Raw genomic sequence first — 22,317 nt, 5'->3', positions numbered from 1 at the left:
TGAAAACCTTATCCCAAGGTATATAGTTTGTGTCTATATATATTCTTTGCGTTACTTGGCGTTCATGTCTACAATAAAGCTACGTTTATCTGAAACGGCCACGTTCCGTATTTAGGCCCAAGCGTTAAAGCTACATTAGGCTGGTCAAAGGCAGTCAAAGCTCACGGCGCGGCCAGGGAAATAAAATTTGATATATTTAAATCAATCTGGTATTGAGACTGACGTTGGTCTGAACTATAAATGAAACCGCAAATTGCAATTTGATCTGGTCTAAATACGGTTACTGGGTCTGTTGGTTGGGCTTTGGTTTAAAATTGCTGCAGGTTTTGTTTGGTACATAATTGTATACAGCCCAAAATAATTGGACCGAACTAACTTATCTGGATAGTTGGTCGTTGATTTAAAATCCGACCCGATTCGTTTTACTTATCCTCCTGCTTCATTCACCTTCGTTCGTTGATCTTGGCAACATTCTTCTTGAACTCTCTTAACTCGTAAGTTCTATCCCTAACTAGGCTATCTAGAATTTCAATTCTATGTTTTAATTGTAAGATCGCATGGTATATGGTAGGCTCATATGCGCTAAGATTAAATGTGATGGAAGTGGTCATTTTGGTGAACACAGTAAATCCTAGTGTTATAGAATATTTATAAGTGGATATATCAGGTAGTTTCTAATTTTGACGAAAGCCGGGTTAGAAACTAATACTCTATAGATATGGATCAAATGTTCAGATGACCGTATAGATAACCGTAGAGTGTTTCAAAAATTCTAAAATAGATCATTAGAATTTTATTTATATTACATGTGTTTTGAACTACTCACATTATGTTCAACTGAATTTTTTTGTTGTTTGTTTCAGATTTTAGGAGCGAGGACGACGGAGGGGGTTTTATAATATTTGATTTGGATAGTGTTTCGTTTTTATAAAATTTGATGTAACTATCTATTATATAATAACAAAATTTATTATAACATTTTATTCTTGAACAGAAAGTTTTCTCTTAGGTTATTTGATATTTGGTTTTATTTGAAATTATTATATATACAATTTTATTATATCAAATATTTTAAATAAAAACATAATTGAAATATTAAATTATATAAAACATACACATTGTGTTATATATATTTGGTTAGATTTATATAAGCACAATCATAATTTTTTATTCTTTTTGAATTTTTTCAATTAAAATTGTATTAGTTAGATTTAATTTTGTGTGATGGGTTGTTGCAAAATTAGAATACTAAAGATGATGTGCCATCATTGGAAGAGAGAAAACACTAAGAGCATCTCCAACCTTACTCCATTTTCTACTTCAAACATCATTTTGGAGTAAAATCTTCTCCAACCCCACTCTATTTTCAATTCCAAAATAGAGTAATGGCTAGAGTTACTCCATTTATGGAGTAATCTTACACATTACTCCATTTTGGAGTTGAACTTTTTTTTATTTATGAAATGGTACTTTAAACTTTTAATCTTTTATTTCTTACTTAAACAATATTTTAAAATAACATAAAAACAAGATATTTTAATATTTTAATAATTTAATACAAAATGCATAACATAATTAAAAAACATAAATAATATAAAATAAAATAACATAAAATAAGTGATTTAATAATCTGGCAAATCGAAGTTGTAAGAGAAACTCCACTTCCAGAGGTTAAAACTGCAGAAGATGAAAATGTCTGATTTCAAAAAAAAATTGCTCGATTTAGGAATATTAAAGAAAGAAGCTCATTTTTCATTACGAAATGCATTAGTTGATCATTTGTGGGAAAATTATTCTAATGCTCATTATTGAATCCACTACAAGAAAACAGCACTTTGGCGAGGAAAATTAACGACGAAATATAATCCTCGTAACTTTACGACGACTTTACGAAGAAATTACAAAGAAAGAAGTAAACTCGTTATTTCCTCGTAAATTAACGAAGACAATATTTCGTCGTAAAACCAACGTAACTTTACGTGGTCTTAACGAGGAAATACACTTTCCTCGTGAAGACCACGTAAAGCTTGCATTATCTTTACGAGGAAAAGAGGAAATATACTTTCCTCGTTAAATCAACGTAAGATTACGTCACCTTTACGAGGAAATGATATACGTGAACTTAACGAGGAATTCTGAAGCACGTTTTTTTTGGCTACCTACCTATTCCTCGTAAATTCATCGCAAAACTTCAATTACCAGATTCAAAAAATTTCTATAAATATGGAAGTTTCAACATCATTTTAAACACACCAACAAGAAAAAAAAGAAAAACGTGAAAGAAAAAAAATGTCAGGCTCCGGGAATGTCTACGAGTTGCGGAGGTGGATGTATATGCATAGAGATGCTAACGGGAGAGTGACGAAAGAATATATTGCGGGACTGGAGACATTTATACATCAAGCAGATTCCACACCGCTCGCCCTAGAAAGCGGTAAGATGTTATGTCCATGTCGGAAATGCAACAATTCGAAATTGGCAAATCGTGAAAATGTTTGGAAGCATTTAATAAATAGAGGTTTCACGCCAAATTACTATATCTGGTTTCAACATGGAGAAGATTATAATAATTATGATCAGAATGAAGCTAGTAGTAGTAATAGCAATTTTTCAGGAAGAACCGGTTGCTCATCATTTGCATAATGAACATAGTTACCATCAGGAGGAGCAGATGGTAGATTTTGATAGGGTTCATGATATGGTAACTGATGCATTCGTAGCTCATGATGAAGATGAAGAACCTAACATAGATGCAAAAAAGTTTTATGAAATGTTAAATGCGGCGAATCAACCACTTTACAGTGGTTGTAGAAAAGGTCTCTCTAAATTGTCGTTGGCTGCTAGAATGATGAATATTAAAACTGATCAAAATCTACCTGAAAGTTGCATGAATGAATGGGCAGACTTGTTTAAAGAGTATTTGCCGGAAGACAATGTGTCTGCTGATTCTTATTATGAGATTCAGAAACTGATTTATAGTCTTGGGTTGCCTTGGGAGGTGATAGATGTTTGCATCGATAACTGCATGATATACTGGGGAAATGATGAGAAGTTAGAAGAATGTTGATTCTGCAAGAAGCCACGATTCAAGCCGCAAGGACGGGGACGTAATAGGGTACCGTACCAAAGGATGTGGTACCTACCAATTACAGACAGATTGAAAAGATTGTACCAATCAGAGCAGACTGCTGGAAAGATGAGATGGCATGCCGAGCATACTCAGACGGATGGTGAGATGACACATCCATTAGATGCAAGAGCCTGGAAACATTTTAACAAAGTATATCCGGAATTCGCTAGCAATATCCGGAATGTGTATCTCGGATTATGCATAGATGGATTTAGTCCATTCGGAATGTCAGGGAGACAATATTCATTGTGGCCAGTCTTTCTTACGCCATACAACCTGCCACCGGAGATGTGCATGCAACGGGAGTTGCTATTCTTGACCATATTAATACCTGGTCCGAAACATCCTAAAAGGTCGTTGGATGTTTTCCTGCAACCACTGATAAAAGAGTTGAAGGATTTGTGTGGTCAACAGGGGAGAGGACGTATGACTGCTCAACGAAGACGAATTTCACGATGCGAGCGATGCTTTTGTGGATCATAAGTGACTTTCCTGCCTATGGGATGTTGTCGGGATGGACTACACATGGGAGATTAGCTTGTCCATATTGTAATGGAACAACAGATGCGTTTCAACTGAAGAATGGGAGGAAGACAAGTTGATTCGATTGTCATCGTAGATTTTTTTCCCATTGGCCATCCGTACCGAAGAAACAAGACATTGTTTAGGCACAAAAGGGTTGTGAGAGACACTCCTCCTTCATATTTAACTGGAGAAGAAACTGAAAAGCAACTCGATTACTATGGAGCTTTGGAAACAGTTCCTCGTGGTGGTAATTGGCATGTTCCCCCTAATATGCCTGATTCTTACGGTGTTCATCACAACTGGCACAAGAAGAGTATATTTTGAGAGTTGCCATATTGGAAGGATCTTCTTCTGCGCCACAACATCGATGTGATGCATATAGAGAAGAATTTCTTTGAGAACATCATGAATACAATATTGAATGTCCCGGGGAAGACAAAAGACAACATAAAATCGAGGTTAGACTTGCCGGATATTTGCTCAAGAAGCGAGTTACATATAAACAGGAATGGACAAGTTCCTGTTCCGATATTCAGATTGTCTTCAGAAAAAAAGTCGGTGTTGTTCAACTGGGTAGCATCAGAAGTGAAATTCCCGATGGGTATGTTTCAAATCTGTCTAGATGCGTTGAAAAGGGTCAAAAGTTCTCCGGGATGAAGAGTCATGACTGTCATGTCTTTATGCAATGACTACTTCCCTTTGCTTTTGCGGAGCTACTTCCTACAAACGTACATGAAGCACTTGCAGGTATTATATTATATATTGCAGTTATTTTATATATAATGATTTAGTTTGAAATATATATGACTAATATGTGTATAATTGTTTTTGGAATATACAAGGCATTGGAGCATTTTTCAGGGATCTGAGCATCCGCACCCTTAAAGTAGAAGTCGTGGAACTGAACACCCGCACCCTTACATCTGTCGCAAAATGCACCCGCACGCCATTGCAATGATATCTCGAATCAACAAAAGAAAAACATTTTACTTGTTGTTTCTTTGTTGTTCCATGTCCATCCGCGAATTTATAGCAATTTAGGGTTTAAGAAACAACAAGGAACTCGGCAAACAGAAATGCAGAACCTAGACTTTTTTTTTTGCTTAAACTTTGGACCTAGACTTTAACCACTAAAAGAAAGGCATCATCATATTATGATGTTATGAGAAGGAATCATACGAGAATATTCCATGATCTCTGCAACATCCATATTTGAAGCTATAAGGCTAAATATGTGAGTTTACGTTTGCTGAAACTTTTGATGTTATGTAACCTTATATATTATCGAAGTTTATGATGTACGCAAGTTTTACATTTAACTTTATCACCATTTATTAATCAAATTTATCGGATAACTATGGAACCACACTATCAATAGCTCAGTTATATATGGCTATATATATAACCAGATCATGAATAGGCTCATCTGCTGATTCCCTTAACTATAGCTACCACATGAATTTCGAAGGGTTGACTGATCATGGTTGTGTGATATTATAGTACTATAGTAATTATTAGCAAATGCTGCTTTTAAATCAGTATTAGTTATATCCATTTGTTGCGTGGTATATAGCCGGGTATATAGTAATCTTGTACTATATCATTGACAAAATATTATTTTGCAGTTGTCTTAATAGCACTTGTAAGTTTTTCCCATAATCAACTATAAAATGTTAAAAATGTTAAGAAAAACAAACTATGACATGTTTATAAAATTATTCACACATGATAACTAAAACTAAAAAGACAAACCAACAAAAATAGGATTTTCATTCAAGTTTACATATATATATTAGTTCAAATTTACAGTATAGTTAGCACAAATAGAAAAACGAATGCCTTAAACTTACAAACAGTTTCAAGCCGATGAGAGGTATAACATTATAGTATTATAGCCTTTAATTGTTCATTGTACTGTTTTCGTTTATAGTACTGTCGTTATAATAGTTTTAATAATATATATATATATATATATATATATATATATTGGTTTTATGTATTTTTTGGTCTTGTTTGTATTTTAAATTCAAGAAAGAAAAAGATAAAGTTTTCGTTTTTGTTTTAGCTATTTCAACCCCTGAAGTATTTTTTGTTTTATATTTTTCTAACCTCTGAAATAGTCAGAGAATTGTTTTAGGTTTTTTTTTTTTTGAGAATTGTTTTTGGTAGTATATCGTAAAAGGTATAGAACGACTGAATGAAATGGTAATTTTCAAAACTGAAAACTAGAGTTAAAATTCTAAAATAACTAAGATGAGGCGGTGACTGCTAGAGTCCAAGTCTACGGATTAGCACGAAGGCCTGATGTTTCAGATATGCATTTTTTGTTTCTTACAGAATCTCACAGTTACAAGACTTAAATTTTTTATAGAAAAAGGTCTTTAATTTGGAGTTCCGCTAAAAAGAAACTCATTTTCAAAAAAAAAGTACTCCATATATAAGTAAAAACCCGTCATGTATTTTTAATTTCTTTTCAACCTCTTTAAAGCACAGAAGAGACTTTAATAGTTTTACCGAACTCGTCAAACATTGCTTCTTGTCTCCCATCGTTTCCAAAGAGATTTTAGTTTTTCCTTTGATAAGAAAATAGAAAGAAAAACAAAAGAGCAAATACCGAGGACCGAATCTCCCATGTCATTCGTAAAGCATTTAATGATGTGCATCGAGTCTCACATGCTTATTTTTCTCCGAGGTGCCCAAAGATGTTTGTTTTCTCCTCTTTCTTTTGTTCTCTTTTAAATTTTAAATTTTAGGTTTTCTTCTGAATGAATCTAAAAGTACATTAACAAGAACCACTTCCCAATGTGACAGTTCTAATTCTAAAATATATCCATCCATTACACCTAAACAATTTGTTCATCCTCTATATATGGTAGTATGTAAAAGAGATATCTCATTTTGATTAAACTAGTATGTAAAAGAGATATCTCCTTTTAGAATGCTATAATGCAAGAAAAGGTGATAAACTCTTCCACTAAGTACTTAAGGATTTTATGTTAGATAAACTTTGGTTAGAAAGAGCTTTTGAAATTTCATGACTGTAAAAATATAGAAAAGATTGTTTACCCAATTAGGCTTGTTAGTTTTCCTTAAAACTTCTTGTGTGTATACTATATTTATTATTTGTGAAAAAAAAAATACTATATTTATTATTTAATAAAAGTTCAACAACCACTATATGGCGTTAACACATATCTGCAAGAACTAAAAACCGAACACTGAAAATTCAAAGAGAAAAATAATCCATGGACAACTAATGTTGGCAATCAGATCAAAATAGTGTTATTCAACTAGTTGGAAACTCAGTAGAAGAGATCTATTCATTCATGGTGTAGTAGAAAATGACAGGTTTTGTAGGCAAATCTTTAGATGCGTGCTATTTTGATCATAGGAGTTGATCTGAGTTTGGAGGGGCAAAGCGACGATTCTGGATAAATCTAATGCATGATACATTGACTGTGGGTGCCCAACACATCCAAGTTGATAGATTTTCGTGAATAAAAGCTACTCATTGATTAACATATACATAAAATATATGAAATCGTGCTATCAAGCGAATAACTTTGTAGAGAATATAAATAGATAAAAAACTTTGTAGAGATTATATTGTGGGCGATGGTCACAAACTAGTCAAATGGTTTTTCATGCATGTCCCCGGCATTTTTGGTTTAAAAAACATTCCTTAGATGCACCACATGAACTGATATTTTATTAAGAATCATAACCACTTTCTAGCACTATGGTTTCTAGGGTTTTGGTATGGAGCATGTTTTTCTTAGTAGATGATATTTTATTCTTAATCCAAGAATTTTCTTAAAATTTTGGATTAAGTTCACGTACCATATCAATTTTGGTTGGACATGTATATAATTTTGGTAAGGAGTGGACATTTTATCCTTCGTTATCCGTTTCGGTTCGATCCACAAAATCTGGATATCAATAAATTTCTGAAACAAAATAAATATTAAAAATCACTATCCGCTAAAAATGAAGCCAAATCACAAATATTAAAAAAAATAGAGCCGTATATCCAATCCGCTTCGACTTTTATACAAATATATGTATATATACAATTAAATATAGAAATATAAATTTATAACTTTAGATAACTATTATTTTAACATTTAACTTTATTATTTTTATTTATAAAATTACTTATATAAGTATAAAATTAAGAGTTGACCAAAAAAGTATAAAATTAAGAAAGGAATATAAAATCTATAATTCTTCTAAATTTTATGTTTTATATAAACATTTAGTTAGTTTTTAAATTTTATGAAACATTAGTTTCACTAGTCTTTATTTCATATGTAAAATGTATTTTTGGAAGATAAACTAGTATGTTTTCTAATTTTCACTTGAATAAAGTAATAACATATCCGTAAATATTCGTAAATATCTGTAAATTTTCTAGATATTCGAAAAACCAGATATCTAAAGTTTTTCAAAGCAAATCAAATCGAAAAATTAGATATCCGTAAAATACAAAACAAATTTCAAATAATAAAAACTAGGTGACACTCTGATTCACGCTCACCCCTAATCCCACATGTCACAATCGTAACAACTGGAATATTGGGAACTTAGTTCAGGCTGATCATCCTTTTCTTCTTATGAAACATATAATAAGGCTGTAAATGAGATAACTTAGATATAGTAAATGAATTTAAATGGGGGAGAGGGAGTCCAAGAAAAACTATGAGAGTAAAAGAGAAGAGTTTCACTTCGGAAACAAGGATTAGAAAGAAGCTTGGACTGACGTGGTTTTCACTTAATGTGATGGTTGAAACTTCTCTTGAGGTTTTTATCAAAAAAACAAAAAAAACCATTATTTTAAGAATCTCTTCAGACATTAACTAGGGTTTTCTTTTAAATAAACTAACTTTGTGTCGGATCTTGTTTTGTGGGTTTTGCATTAATTTCCTTTGAAGTTTTTTACTCTATACGTATACAAAACACTGATGTTTTAGTTTTTTTTTTCTTGTATACAAAAGATTGATGTTCCAATTTAATTAATTATCATTTAAAATTAAAAAAAAAATTAAAATTTCAAAATGTAAGTTGTTGAATTTTATAGGAGATCAAATAATACTTTAAACTAATTAAAAGTAATAAACAAAAGAAAATATTTTTAAAAAAATATGTGTGAAAAAATTTATACATGAATCTTTTGCATAGAGAAGAAATATTATTTTAAGAGAATTATATTTAAGGCATATACTCCTCCGTAAGTTAAATTTTGAGATCATTAGTTTGAAAATGCATGATCGGTCTACAAAACGATCAATTAGAATATATACTTTAAAGAGGTATTTTTCATTTAAATTTATCATATTAAGAATTTTTTTAGTATTAATATGTGAATAAAATTTATAACTTTTGATGATAGTAATATTTATGAGATACTTTAGCAATATTTATAGAATTTTCACTGATAAATTTATGAGATAGTAATTAAAATAAATTAAAATTTTTGTATAAACAATTTTAAGTAAAATTATGATTGACTATAGTCAGATGTCTATAATAACATTTAATAATATTGCTATACAGATAACTTAATGAAATTATCTTCACCAATTACTAATAAAATATAATTTGGTTTGTAAGATATTTTTGAATATGTATAACATCATCATAAAGTTGTAATAAAACCTTCCTAAATTTGATATCTAAAATTTATAAAGACACTATACATATTTAAATATGAATGTAAGTCAAATTCAGGAATGTTATACACATTTATGAAGACTTTTCTACATATACATATAAGTTATACTCAAAGTGTCTAATTACATGTTATGAAAACATTACTGAATTTGAGTTTTTTACAAATTGATGAAGATATTTTACATATTAAAAAGGTTTTCCTAAACTTTTTTAAGAAAAATGTTTCCAAAAAATAGTCGGAAATTTATTTTTTAAAATATATATTAATTTTGTTGTTTTTGGATTTTTATATATATATTTATTTTCATATATTTACTAAATAATTATAAAAAACCATAAATCAGGATATAACTGTTTTTACCATTTTTATGAAACCTAATTTGATTATTTTGACTTTTAGGTTATTTAAATTATTTAGAAGATTTTTCCTTGTTTTTATGTATCGCATTTAAGTATACTAGATAACTATAATAAGATAACTGAACCGATATATTTAGAATGAATTTAATAAGGAGCATTTTACAAGAACAAACAAGATTGTGAAATAGATATCAACATTCAGCTGTCCTATTAGATATTTTTATTGACAAAGATCTTTGTGTTTTTGGTACGTAGATAGGCATTACTCATATAGCTAGCAAATCGAAGAAAATGTGCACAAATACTTGTTCTTCTTGGATTCAAAAAGGTTAGGTCTTTGAATACTGTGTAAAGAAACTACATCTACAATTTTTGAACGTTAATTAGGTTATTAATTAGATTGTTCAAAAAGATGCTGAAGGTCTGTCTTGTTGCGAATTTGTATGGATTAAATATTATCCCCATCTCCCATTATATTAAGAGTTCTTATATTAATCACATCTCCAAACTTCACATCCATATTATTAACGATGTCATTTAACTTTGTGGTGATAGAGTCAGATAAATGTATTTATAATGTCTAAAACAGAACTTTAAATTACTTATATTGTTTTTATTTTTTACATTTCCATTAGTTAAATTAACCTCGATTAACAAGTCGTTAAGGACTTTCAATGTATTTATGTGCAAAAAGTTAGTCTTGATTTCGTCCCAATGGTAAAAGCAAGACCACTTTTTGACTACCATCGTACAACCACACGCATTCGTTAATGCTATATAGACATTAATCTCATTTGTGGTGCCATTGTGCCAAGAAAAAACATTGGGCATCATTATCTATTATAAAATCTTACCTTAAATATATTTCAATATTTAAAAATGTTAGCCATTCCAAAATGACAAACGTTTTAAAGTTTATAATGAATTTGATAGTTACCATTTATAATAAGAAATACCATATTTAGCGGAAAAATCATATGATAACATTTTTTCGGACAAATCATATGATAACATTAAATACTTTTTTGTTCCAAAAATAATATACAGAGAATTTTGTATTTTTCAAAATCTTATTAACTAAATTAGAAAAAAATGGATTTGATTTTAGTTATTAAGATTTAGTATTACAAACATGGTGGTGTTAAGGTAAAGATCTAGAGTTCGGAGAAATAGTCACTTAAACATTTAATTAACCCTACTTTAAATAATATTATTTGTATGTTATCTTTATCATAATTTTTGTGCTATCTAAGATATTTTCCTTTTAATATATTATAATTTTATTATAAATTTTTTAAAGCCTTTAAATCTTAGATACTAAAGAGTGATGCTATTTTCTCTCTTCCTCTTCTAGTTTTTCTATTTTTCAAGATTCAACCAAAAAAATTCCAACAGTACTGATGGCCTAAATCTGGTGTATATTATTATTTTTCTCCTGTAAAACAGTTGAATGAATAAAATAGTTGATGCGTTTACCATGGTTTTGTCTTACTTTGGCTTTAGTTAAATAAGACAAAGGTTTATCACCTAAGATGGAGTTTATGAAATTTTATATTTCGCTCTCCGTAATCCGACAAAAACAAATGTTGCTTTTCACGCTTCGAGGGCTGTCCTAAGATGCTTCGCAGAGATTCTGTCCTCATGTATTTCTCTATCTTCTGTACAAGGAGAAATAATTATAATTATCCCAAGTTCTTAATTTAATCAGTGTTTTATCATGAAAAGTCGGGCCTCTCCAACATTGTTATTCTCATAATCCCTTCACAGAGTTTAAAATAGTATGAGATGAATTAAGTAATAGTATAAAGAGGAAGTGTTCTGTGAAGGAGAGATTGGTTGAAGTTTTGATGTGAATGTCTTTCAAGCCAACAAACATTCACATTGGAGGCCAATTCTTAAGTGTTCTCGGTCCTAATTAGGGTTTCACGTCATTCTCACTTCCATAGTGTATTATCCTAACATTAACCACTTCCTCTCTCTTGATTTTATTCCATTCTTATATTTATTAATTAATTGCCTAACTAACTTTTTTGTTTCGGTTTTCCTTTTGTGTTAGGAAAAGTCAAATATAGGCCGTCATATAATTTTTTTTTTCAAACCATGAAATAATATATATGCATTATATACTGTTAATTGTTTTGGTTATGTAGAAGGTGAAATTTGTTTTAGTTTAGTATTAACAAATAAATCGTTTTAAAACCATATTGTGTAAGGAATGTGTTTTTTTTATATAGTATTGGTTCTTTTCACTTTTGATATATAAGATCTCTAACTTAGTTTGTTCAAAAAAAAAAAAATCTCTAACTTGTTTTCGTCAGTTGACAAAACATTAGTATTCATGATTTCGTTTCAGATCAGTTATATCTATTAGGACTACTATGATAGTATATAATTTAAGGTATTAACGATTTTTTCTTATGAAATTTACTTCGAAATAATACATACTTTTTTTTATAAAACAGAAGAATACAGGGTTGCTTGTATAGTATCAGCTCAAAAGCCCATATATTATTACACAATATAGTAAAAAAAAGTTTTTGTAACCCACCTTCCTCGACTTTTTTTAAGAGAGAAGACTGAGACATCGAGAACCTATTAATATTGTTGACATATTTTTATACATGATAATAAAGAAATATAAGAGGTTAGTATACGACTGTCGTTGTTAAAGAAAAGAGAAGAGTCAAATAACAACGTGGGGATCCTTCTCAAAACTGCATTGAGCGCCAACCTATCACGCGCCTTTGCGGTACTCACTCCGTTTTCCTAATTCACCGTATTGTTCTCGCTCAGTAACGTCATTATTGAACACGTATATTTTCAACACCATCGGTTATTAACGTGTAATGTGTATGTATTCGTAGTCCAAATTATGGATGTTTTTATGGATGTTTTGAAGAAAAAAATACAAAGGATATTCAAACTCTGCATAAATCAGTAACTTACGACTAATTGTAGAATAAAATACATCACTAGGTTGTTAACCCCACTTATATCATCAAAGTTACCATTTATATGAAACTTTTTCTCTCAAATGATTTTTTCTCTCAATAACTATATATCATCAAAGAGTATGAAAGTTGAATATAAAAATATCTGTAAAATATGTACGAAGGAGAGAAAAATTATTAAAAAAAAAATCACAGGAATAATGTAAAAATGATAATTAATTAAGATACAAATTTTTAAAACATATCATTTATAATAAAAACTAACTAAAAAAAATAGTGGACCAATTTTCTGGCCAAATCCTAAATGGATCCAGCAAAAGAATATAGCAAAAACAAATTATAAAAAAGAAGAGAAAAGAATATATAGCAAAGAACGAAAAAATAAGATAAATGAAAAAAAAAAAGCAATATAACTTTTTTTGTAACTAAAAGCAATATAACTTTGTCGCAAAAGAAAAAAAAACTTTTTCGCAAAAGAACATAAAATTGTAACTTCTTATTTAGACACTATTATAAGCGAAACATTTAAAGTTAAAATTAAATGAACACATGTGAACACCAACTTAGCTTAGTACTCAACTTAGCTCGCTCCCTTATAAATACACGCCTCTCGGACTAATCCCTTTAACTCTAAGCTTTCATTTCTTCCTTCTATATTCACAAACTTCAAAAGAACTCTCTCCTTAAGCTGTAACGATTTGACTTAATTACTTTGTTAACTAAGACCGGCGTGACCGTGATAAAAGTAGACATGGGCGGTCCTGGATCATCACCATGTGCTTCGTGTAAGCTTCTTCGACGACGCTGTGCAAAAGATTGCATATTTGCACCTTATTTCCCTCCTGACGATCCTCACAAATTCGCCATTGTTCATAAGGTCTTCGGCGCAAGCAACGTCAGCAAAATGTTGCAGGTTCTATTTCGTTCTTATTTGCCAGTAACTATATAAATATTATTATTTTTTCTTCCATGAAAATTTATTCCGTTGAAAGCTTTCAACATTCTTTGCATATGCTTCTTTAATTATATATTCAGTTGAACTGGTTGACGAAATATGCTTAAAAACTATATGAAGACATAAGAATTAATAATGGCAACTTCGTTTATATACAAAAATGGTTACATGGTTGGTATAAATTGTTACAGGAGCTACCGGTTCATCAAAGAGCTGATGCGGTGAATAGTCTGGTTTTCGAAGCAAACGCACGAGTTAGAGATCCTGTATACGGCTGCGTAGGAGCAATCTCTTACTTACAAAATCAAGTCTCACAGCTTCAAATGCAACTAGCAGTGGCTCAAGCCGAGATTCTCTGCATCCAGATGCAACACGAGCCAACTTTACAGTCTCACCATCAAGTACTTGAACTAGACCAAGACGATAAAGCTCTCTTGCTACACAACAACATCGATAACTGCTGCAACAACAATAATAACAACTTGGGTTATGCCATGTCTTCTGGGCAGTTCAACTCTAACTTTGCTTCTCCAAGCAGTATAATGCAAATGCAGATGCAAATGCAAGACCCTCTGAAGCAAGAATCTCTTTGGACTTGACTTAAGCTATTACTATAATATTAATCTTTGTTGTTTGGAGAACTCTGTGAAGTCTCGATAAGTTTGCTTCTTGGCTATGTTGGAAAAGAGAAGATGGGAACAAGTTTCGTGTAAGGAAAGTAATCGTATAAGTCAAAAACTTAAATACATGCATGTGATGGTGATAAGATTAGAAGCTCTACAATTAGAGATCTCTTTTTATTTTTCCCTCTTAATTTAGTTACACCATTTCTATTTTTCATCTTCACATCGTTTGAACAGTGAAAATTAGATCTCTTTCCAAACCCCAGTTTAATTTTCACGTCTTCAGGACTTTTTATGATTTGTCATTTTGCTAAAGAAGTCTGCAATAAACCAACTACACTACTTTTTCTCAAAAAGCGACTCAAAACTTTATAAGCGTTCAAATTACGAAATTTACATGATTTAATGGCTGGTTTAAAGAAGAAGATAATCGATGTTTATCTAATAAAATTATAATATAAAACCAAGCAAATAACTTTTCACTATATATAATATATATATATGGTTCAACCTTTACAATTTGTTTGACTTACTATAAATTTAACCTACTTGACTTACGATGTAGATTTTGTTTCTACTTGCGACAAAGTGAAGTTGAAATTGAAATCAACATTTTATTCAAAAACAAATCTACATGATTCAACCTTTACAATTTGTTTGACTTACTATAAATTTATTCGACCGACCGATTTGATTAATCATAAGCAACACGTCAGAACATAAAGTCGCCTGTGCTGTTTCTTTTGTACTAATTATTTTTTAAGCATATGAATTTTAATTCACAAATTCGATTAGAAAAGAGGAGGTGGTGGGTTGAATTTGATTATGTTATCTCCATTCCTAGTGTTCATGTGATCAGTAGATGAAAATTTATAATATTGCCTGTCGACACGAAAAATGAGAACCCTTTCTGCAAAAGAAAAAATGTTCTCTTAGAATTGTAGATGTATACGTTAGTCATTTACTCATCTATATTATTAAAATAAAAGTACACTTTAAAAATGTTCCTAAATTTTTAAAGTTATTTACATTAGAATGTCACTGAATTAATAAATTAATTTTCCTTAATTATAGTTGTCTTTTCTGATTTATAAATGCATTTTCCTCAATTATAGTTGTCTTTATTGAACCTATATTTAAGTATGTTTGTCTTTTTTCAATTTAAATAATAGATTTAAGCATTTAATGCATTTTCTTAATTGAAATAATAGATTTTTTTAATCAAATCTTTACAAAAAATAGATTTCCCAATATACTTCGTTTTAACATATTTTTTTTAATATTTATTAGTATAAATAATAAAATAAAAAATCACACATCATAATCCATTTATATAACATATAAATAAAATATAAAATAATTTATTCATATATTATTAGTATAATGGTTTCATAATATAAGTCTAATTAGTTATAAATATTGTTTTTGTTTATATGATACATTGTGATATAATAGACGTCAAAATAAAAAATATAATTATTCAATGTAATAAATGAAATTTGTATGTTTTAAAATGTTCTATTAATAATTATGTAATACATTTAATTTATATATATATATATATATATATATATATATATATATATATATATTATACCATTAGTACAAATAAAAAATTTAAAACGAAAGCAAACATTTATACCGTCACGGATCAAGCTCTAGAAATAAACAACAACAACGCTAAATTATTTTTCATTAACAAATTTATTTTGATAGAAATTATAGTTCCAAATATATTTATACTTTTATATATTTATAAATTTATTTTATTTGGGATGCTAAAATTTTGGAATTGGAAAAAAAAATATGACCCACCTCTATATTATTTTAATTAAGAAATTTAAATTTTATATTATAATATTTTATTAAGCTTTTAATTTTTATTATAACTGCAAAAGTTAATTTTCAATCTGGATTTATGTGTAAATATTACAAATTCATCATTTAATATAAACAAAAAACTAAAAATAGAAAATTGGGCGGGTGAAGGTCTAGTTAGATTTAGAACGCATGTATACATCTACTTAATTACACATAGATGTGCATGTGCTCCATGCACATGCTAAATTTATAAAAGGAAACATCTGTGAAAGGAAAAGAAAAAACAATTTTATGTAAACTTGTACTACCTTTTTCATAATAAGTCACTTTTTTCAAAATAAATATCGTTTTATAATTCTAATATAATTTTGTTCATTAAATTTATTTTACTTTTTTGAATAATTAATAAATTTTTATCTAATCATTCTCATTTAATTAATTATACATTAAATAGTAATATATTAATTTATTACACAAATTTCTATTTCCGTGAAAAATATCAAAATGACACTCATAATAAAACGGAAGGAGTATTTGTTTTGGTAAACCTGAAATTTTATACTGACCATGTCTTCTCTAGTATTTTCTTTGTCTGTCAGATCTAATCAGCTAAGATAATTAAAGAAAAAAACAAATACTCCAGATAAATGGTTTGATTACGGTGACGGAAAAAAATGAGCTTTACATATATTAAAATTAATTTATACAGACTTCAACGAACTTTCAGTTGGATCACGTTTTGTAAATTAATGAGAAAATAGTCAGAAAATTCTTGGTTAGAGAGTGGTAGAAATTTTCCAAAATGTCTAAAAATAGCTTTAATTATAATATCTAAAACATAAATTTATTTATACCAAAAGAATCATGAGAAAAATAATCAGAAAATTCTCTCTATAAATAATATTGGTTGATGGTGGTGAGAATTTTCCAAACATTCTAAACAAAGCTTTTTTCTCATTAGATATATTTTCAAATTTAACCACATCAAAAGATTTGCAGCAAGTATAGTACACTCATCCGACGACGATATTTATATTTAGGAAAGCCCATTAGTATAGTATTGGGCCTTAAAATATTACATCAGATATTGCTAGCTTTCATATTTTTCCAAATCTTTAGACTCCGTTAGTTTTTAGGGTCTGACCTTGTCTCTGTACTGTATATGTAATAATGACATTCAAGAAAAGACCAATCGTTGCCACGTTGCCAAAGCTGGCCCACACAAGAAGATTTGTTTGTCTTATCGAAAGAGGCAAAGTCGAACTTTGTAATGACTTCAAAAGTGCTCGTGTCCAATGACTTAACGTAAGCTCTGGTCTCACACGGTGACAGTGACCATAATCTCTCACTTCTCAGTTCTTGCCCTATGGATCCGACTGAACCTCAGCTAGTCGAAGGACTGCGACACGTGGTGGCCATGCCTTGGCCCGGGAGAGGCCACATCAACCCCATGACGAACCTCTGCAAACGCCTCCTCCTCCGAGACCCTAACCTCATCGTCACGTTCGTCATCACCGAAGAATGGCTAGGGTTCATCGGATCAGACCCGAAACCCGACCGGATCCATTACGCTACTCTCCCAAATCTCATCCCTTCCGAGCTCGTCCGTGCCAACAACTTCAACGGCTTCGTAGACGCCGTCCACGACATATTTGAAGAGCCGTTCGAGCGGCTTCTTGACCGCCTCAACTCTCCTCCTCCGACGGTGATTATCGCGGACACTTACGTCGTATGGGCCGTTCGTGTTGGGAAACGGAGGAATCTTCCGGTGGTTTCTTTCTGGACTATGTCGGCCACGATTCTCTCCCTCTTCCTTCACTCGGATCTTCTCATAAGTCACGATCATGCTCTGTTCGAACCATCAGGTAGCAAACCAAGTTTTTGATAAAGAAAAATTAATAAATATTTTCAATATTTAGATAAAATTAAAATGCATATTTTTATTTCAATGGGCCCAAAATCTTAAGACTAGCTCTGATTAATAATACCATAGAAACTCAAAAAGATTTGATGTTTTAACTGCTGTTGAATATAGAAGCAAAAGAAGAGGAGATCGTAGATTACATACCCGGTTTATCTCCGACCAAACTCCAAGATCTTCCGCCAGTATTCAGCAGTAACATCCTCCATGTCTTCAAGAAAAGCAAGTTATGTTTCGATGAGCTTCCCAGAGCTAAGTGCCTTCTCTTCACCACGGCCTATGAGCTCGAGCCTAAAGCCATTGACGTTTTCACCTCCATCCTCGATATCCCGGTTTACGCTACCGGTCCTTTGATACCATTCCAAGAACTCACCGTTGAAAACGAACGTAACAAACCTGATTACATCATGTGGCTTGATGGGCAAGCGAAAAGCTCTGTTCTTTACATATCTCAGGGTTGTTTCCTTTCAGTCTCGGAGGCTCAGATGGAGGAGATAGTTGGAGGAGTGAGAGAGAGTGGAGTTCCGTTTCTTTGGGTGGCTTGTGGGGGAGAGTCGAAGCAGGGTCGGCTTAACACTATTAAAGGCCCTAGTGCAAAAAAATCTTTTAGACCTTATATTATAAAAAATATATTTAGACCTTATATAATGACTAATTTTAAATATATTTAAGTTACTTTTACACAAATAAACTAACATGTTTTAATTTGAGTTTTTATTAAATTTTTGTACTCACATTTTATAATACTACATAAATTTAAATTTAGTATACTATATATGTCACTAAAAAAATTAGAAAAAAAAGAAATTAGGGTGGGCCTTGGGGCGGTCGCACTGACCGCCCTCCATGCTAAGCCGGCACTGAGTCGAAGATGAAGGAGGCTCTTGTAGGTAGCTTAGGTTTTGTGGTGAGCTGGTGTGATCAGCTGCGTGTGCTGTGCCATGCAGCTGTAGGTGGGTTTTGGACCCATTGCTGGTTTAACTCGACTTTGGAAGGGATGTATTCAGGTGTGCCAATGCTGGCGTATCCGTTGCACTGGGATCAGATTCTGAATGGGAAGATGATTGTTGAGGACTGGAGAGTGGGAATGAAGATTGAGAGGAGGAAGAAGACGGAGTTATTGATAGGGAGGGGGGAGTTCAAGGAAGAAGTGAAGAGATTAAATAAACATATAAATATTTATATATGATACGAATTTTAACTATTTTCCTATATTTTCCTAAAACATCATAAATAAAAAAGTAAAATATATAATATTTAAAATATATATAACTTAGCTTCACAAATTCTGTAAATGCAAATTCTTTTTAAAATCTACTTCTTAAAGATAATAATTATTTTACTTTGAATATATTAACTTTAATATATTTTATTGTTATTGATTTTTTCATAATAAGATTTTACTTAACTTTTAAATCTAGTTCCCACTTTTGCAGTAACAAATTTTAAAATAAAAAGTAATATTTATAAAATATAAACATATACATTTTTATATATAAACAAATCTTATTTTTTTCTATTTTTTCTCAAAACCCATAAACAAAAAGTAAATTATAAAAACTTTCACTATATATATATGTATATATAATGTAGCTTCACAAAACATTTTAAATAAAAATTATTTTAGAAGTCTTCTTCTAAAAGATATTTATTTTTAATTTGAATATAATAACTTCAATATATTTTATTGTTATTTCGTTTCTTAATAAAATTTTAATAAGATTTACAACCTAAATTTCCTTTCTTGAAAAGTACATAAATAATAAAAGGTATATATATAGTAGAAAATATATAGATTATACATATAAAATAATTTTTATTCTTTGTATTTGTAAAAAACATATACAAAAAAATTATATAAACTTTTACGAAATATTTAAAAAATAAATTGAAATTTAAATAATATATATTCTTATTCAAAAATAATAATTCATTTAAATATTTTTTATCGAATGATGTCTTAAAAAGTACAAAAAATTAGATTTTGTGACTATTTTAAAAGCAGATACATATTGAAAAAATTGTGAGGCTAATAAACAAGATAAAATAATATTTTATGATAAATATTAGTTTGACTAAATTATTATAACATTTAATAACAAAAAATATTATATAATATAATAGTCGTTTTTTTGTTTTATAATTACTAACTTAAAACTGAATTAACACTAAAAAAATGTTAGAGTGACAATTAAACTTATTAATATTGTTTCGTTTGAACAGAATATAAGCAACTAATAGTGAGAAATTTATGAGTTTTTGGCATTACTATCTTATGAATTTCTAACACCTCAATATTTAAATTTTATTGAAAAAATATATATCAAAGTATACACAATCTTACAAAATATATTATTCAAAATATAACTAACAAGGTTATTCTTATTTTAGTCTAATTGTAATAAAATATTTTGATTCATTAAAAAAACAATATACCAAAATATGAATAACCAAACTACTCAAGATATGAAGAATCATATCAATCAATTGTTATGATTTAATTATTTATATATTTATAAATGTGCATGAATTTTAAAATATTAAAAGTTATGGTAATCAGTGCAACTTTGATTTCATATATTTATCCTATTTTTCTGAAACAACATATATCAGATATACAAAATTTTAAATATATGTGTAAATATAAGAGAAAGAATCGAACTATTTGAAGTTAGAAAATAATAATTCAATCTTAATATAATTTAAAAAGAAAAACAAAATTTTTTGCTTGATTTAAAAAAATAAAAGTAACTCAACCAAAAATAAATATTTGAATTAATACAAAGTATTATATTTGAATCACGAATCTAATAAGATGACAACAAAATAATACTTAATACTGTTATCTATTTATTTCATATACATATAAATTACAAAATAACATAATACTTATAAACAAACAAAATAAAACATTTACTACTTTTATAATTTAGTTATTTTATGTATTGGGGTTTACATTAAACTACATATGAGCCCGTTGCGTTGCAACGGTTTTGTTTGATGTTTTAATTTAATAGAAAACATAAAATAATAATCATTTTATTATAGTTTTATGATTGTTTGCATATGTTGTGTGAGATTTATTTTATAACTAAAAATAATTTTCGTTCAAGTTAAAATTGTATTTTATAATAATGGTACATAGATGAATTGTTATCAACTTTCTACTTGGATTAGAAAAAATATTATACTTAAAATTTTCAATTAAACCCAACCTAAAATAAAAAATTGAATGAAAAATAAGAAAAATTGAAAGTCGAAGAATAACGTCAATCAAGTAAATGATAACATTTTCCTTTTTTTTATGTACTAATCTAATGTTTTATTAAATAAGTTCTTAAAATTTTATTTTGCTAGAATTTTTTAAAAAAGGAAAATTTTTCTATTTTATAAATATCCTTTTTATTTACAATTAAAAATAAAAACAGTATTAAATTCGCCTTTACATTTTGATTAGGATTTTATAAATAGAAAATTACTGTTATATAACCTTATACAATTATCTTGTCTTTAGAATTTTAGAAATAAATAAATTGCTATAAAATAATTATTTCTAGTTACTAATAAATAATTTTAAAATTACTCTTTTACAATTTCTATCAATACTAATTTTACACTTCTTTTTTAAATTAATAATTTTTAGTATCATGTTCATCATCAATAACTTAATAAATTTAGATAATACCTTGTTCGAAAGTCGGAAACTGAATCAAAATCATTGTTCAATAAGAATTTTGTTCCAGATGATGCCGACAAATAAATTTCATCTTCATATGTATTCACCAAAACACTTGTCATGATAAGAATAATATTTTTACTTTCTACATCACGATACTTATCTTCAAATAACTCTGCTTGTTCAGCTCATAGTGTTGCTTGTATCTCAATTCCTCTGTTTAAGATAGAATATTTAATGTAAAAGAGAAATAAAAAAATAAAAAAACGAAATTGATTAATAGAATTGAAATTGATTAATACAATTGAAACTGAAATATACCTTCCTAACAATAAAGTTAGAATAACTCTTCGGAGGATAGGTTTAGTCCGACTACGAACATCTGATTTCTCCATGTTCTTGATATATCCGATCACATTTGTAACAAAATCATGTTATATAATAGGATTATTTCAAGGAAAATTAATTAAAAATAGGCAATAGGTTGAAAGAAAGATACAAAAGGGGAGATATATAAAAAAAATAACTGACCAAAAGAATCTTACCATATAAATCGTATGTTGAGTCTTTCACGTGGTCTAAATCTTAATAATTTCAGAATCAAAAATTTTCAGACGGTATCTGAGGTATTTGTTGAAATTTATGATCTGAAACTCTGTAGTTTCAATTGCAATCTTGCACATTA

The 22,317-nt window shown here is 29.3% G+C and overlaps 2 protein-coding genes across 2 annotated transcripts; both read left to right on the top strand.

Moving 5' to 3' along the window:
• The first annotated feature begins 13,283 nt into the window (after positions 1-13,283).
• Positions 13,284-14,347, top strand: LOC108810597 (LOB domain-containing protein 12). The gene is made up of 2 exons (XM_056987990.1): positions 13,284-13,549; positions 13,783-14,347. Exons 1-2 carry the CDS (start codon positions 13,388-13,390, stop codon positions 14,188-14,190), a joined length of 570 nt encoding a protein of 189 aa, XP_056843970.1. The 5' UTR covers positions 13,284-13,387; the 3' UTR covers positions 14,191-14,347.
• Positions 14,348-17,080: 2,733 nt separating this feature from the next.
• Positions 17,081-19,176, top strand: LOC108808691 (UDP-glycosyltransferase 87A2-like). The gene is made up of 3 exons (XM_018580802.2): positions 17,081-17,900; positions 18,071-18,499; positions 18,811-19,176. The coding sequence occupies exons 1-3, from the start codon at positions 17,402-17,404 to the stop codon at positions 19,143-19,145; spliced, it is 1,263 nt and encodes a 420-aa protein (XP_018436304.2). The 5' UTR covers positions 17,081-17,401; the 3' UTR covers positions 19,146-19,176.
• Positions 19,177-22,317: the final 3,141 nt, after the last annotated feature.

This window comes from Raphanus sativus, chromosome 6 (genome assembly GCF_000801105.2).
Source record: "Raphanus sativus cultivar WK10039 chromosome 6, ASM80110v3, whole genome shotgun sequence".
In the NCBI taxonomy this organism is placed as follows: Eukaryota; Viridiplantae; Streptophyta; class Magnoliopsida; order Brassicales; family Brassicaceae; genus Raphanus; species Raphanus sativus.
This window is presented reverse-complemented; position numbering and strand designations above follow the sequence as displayed.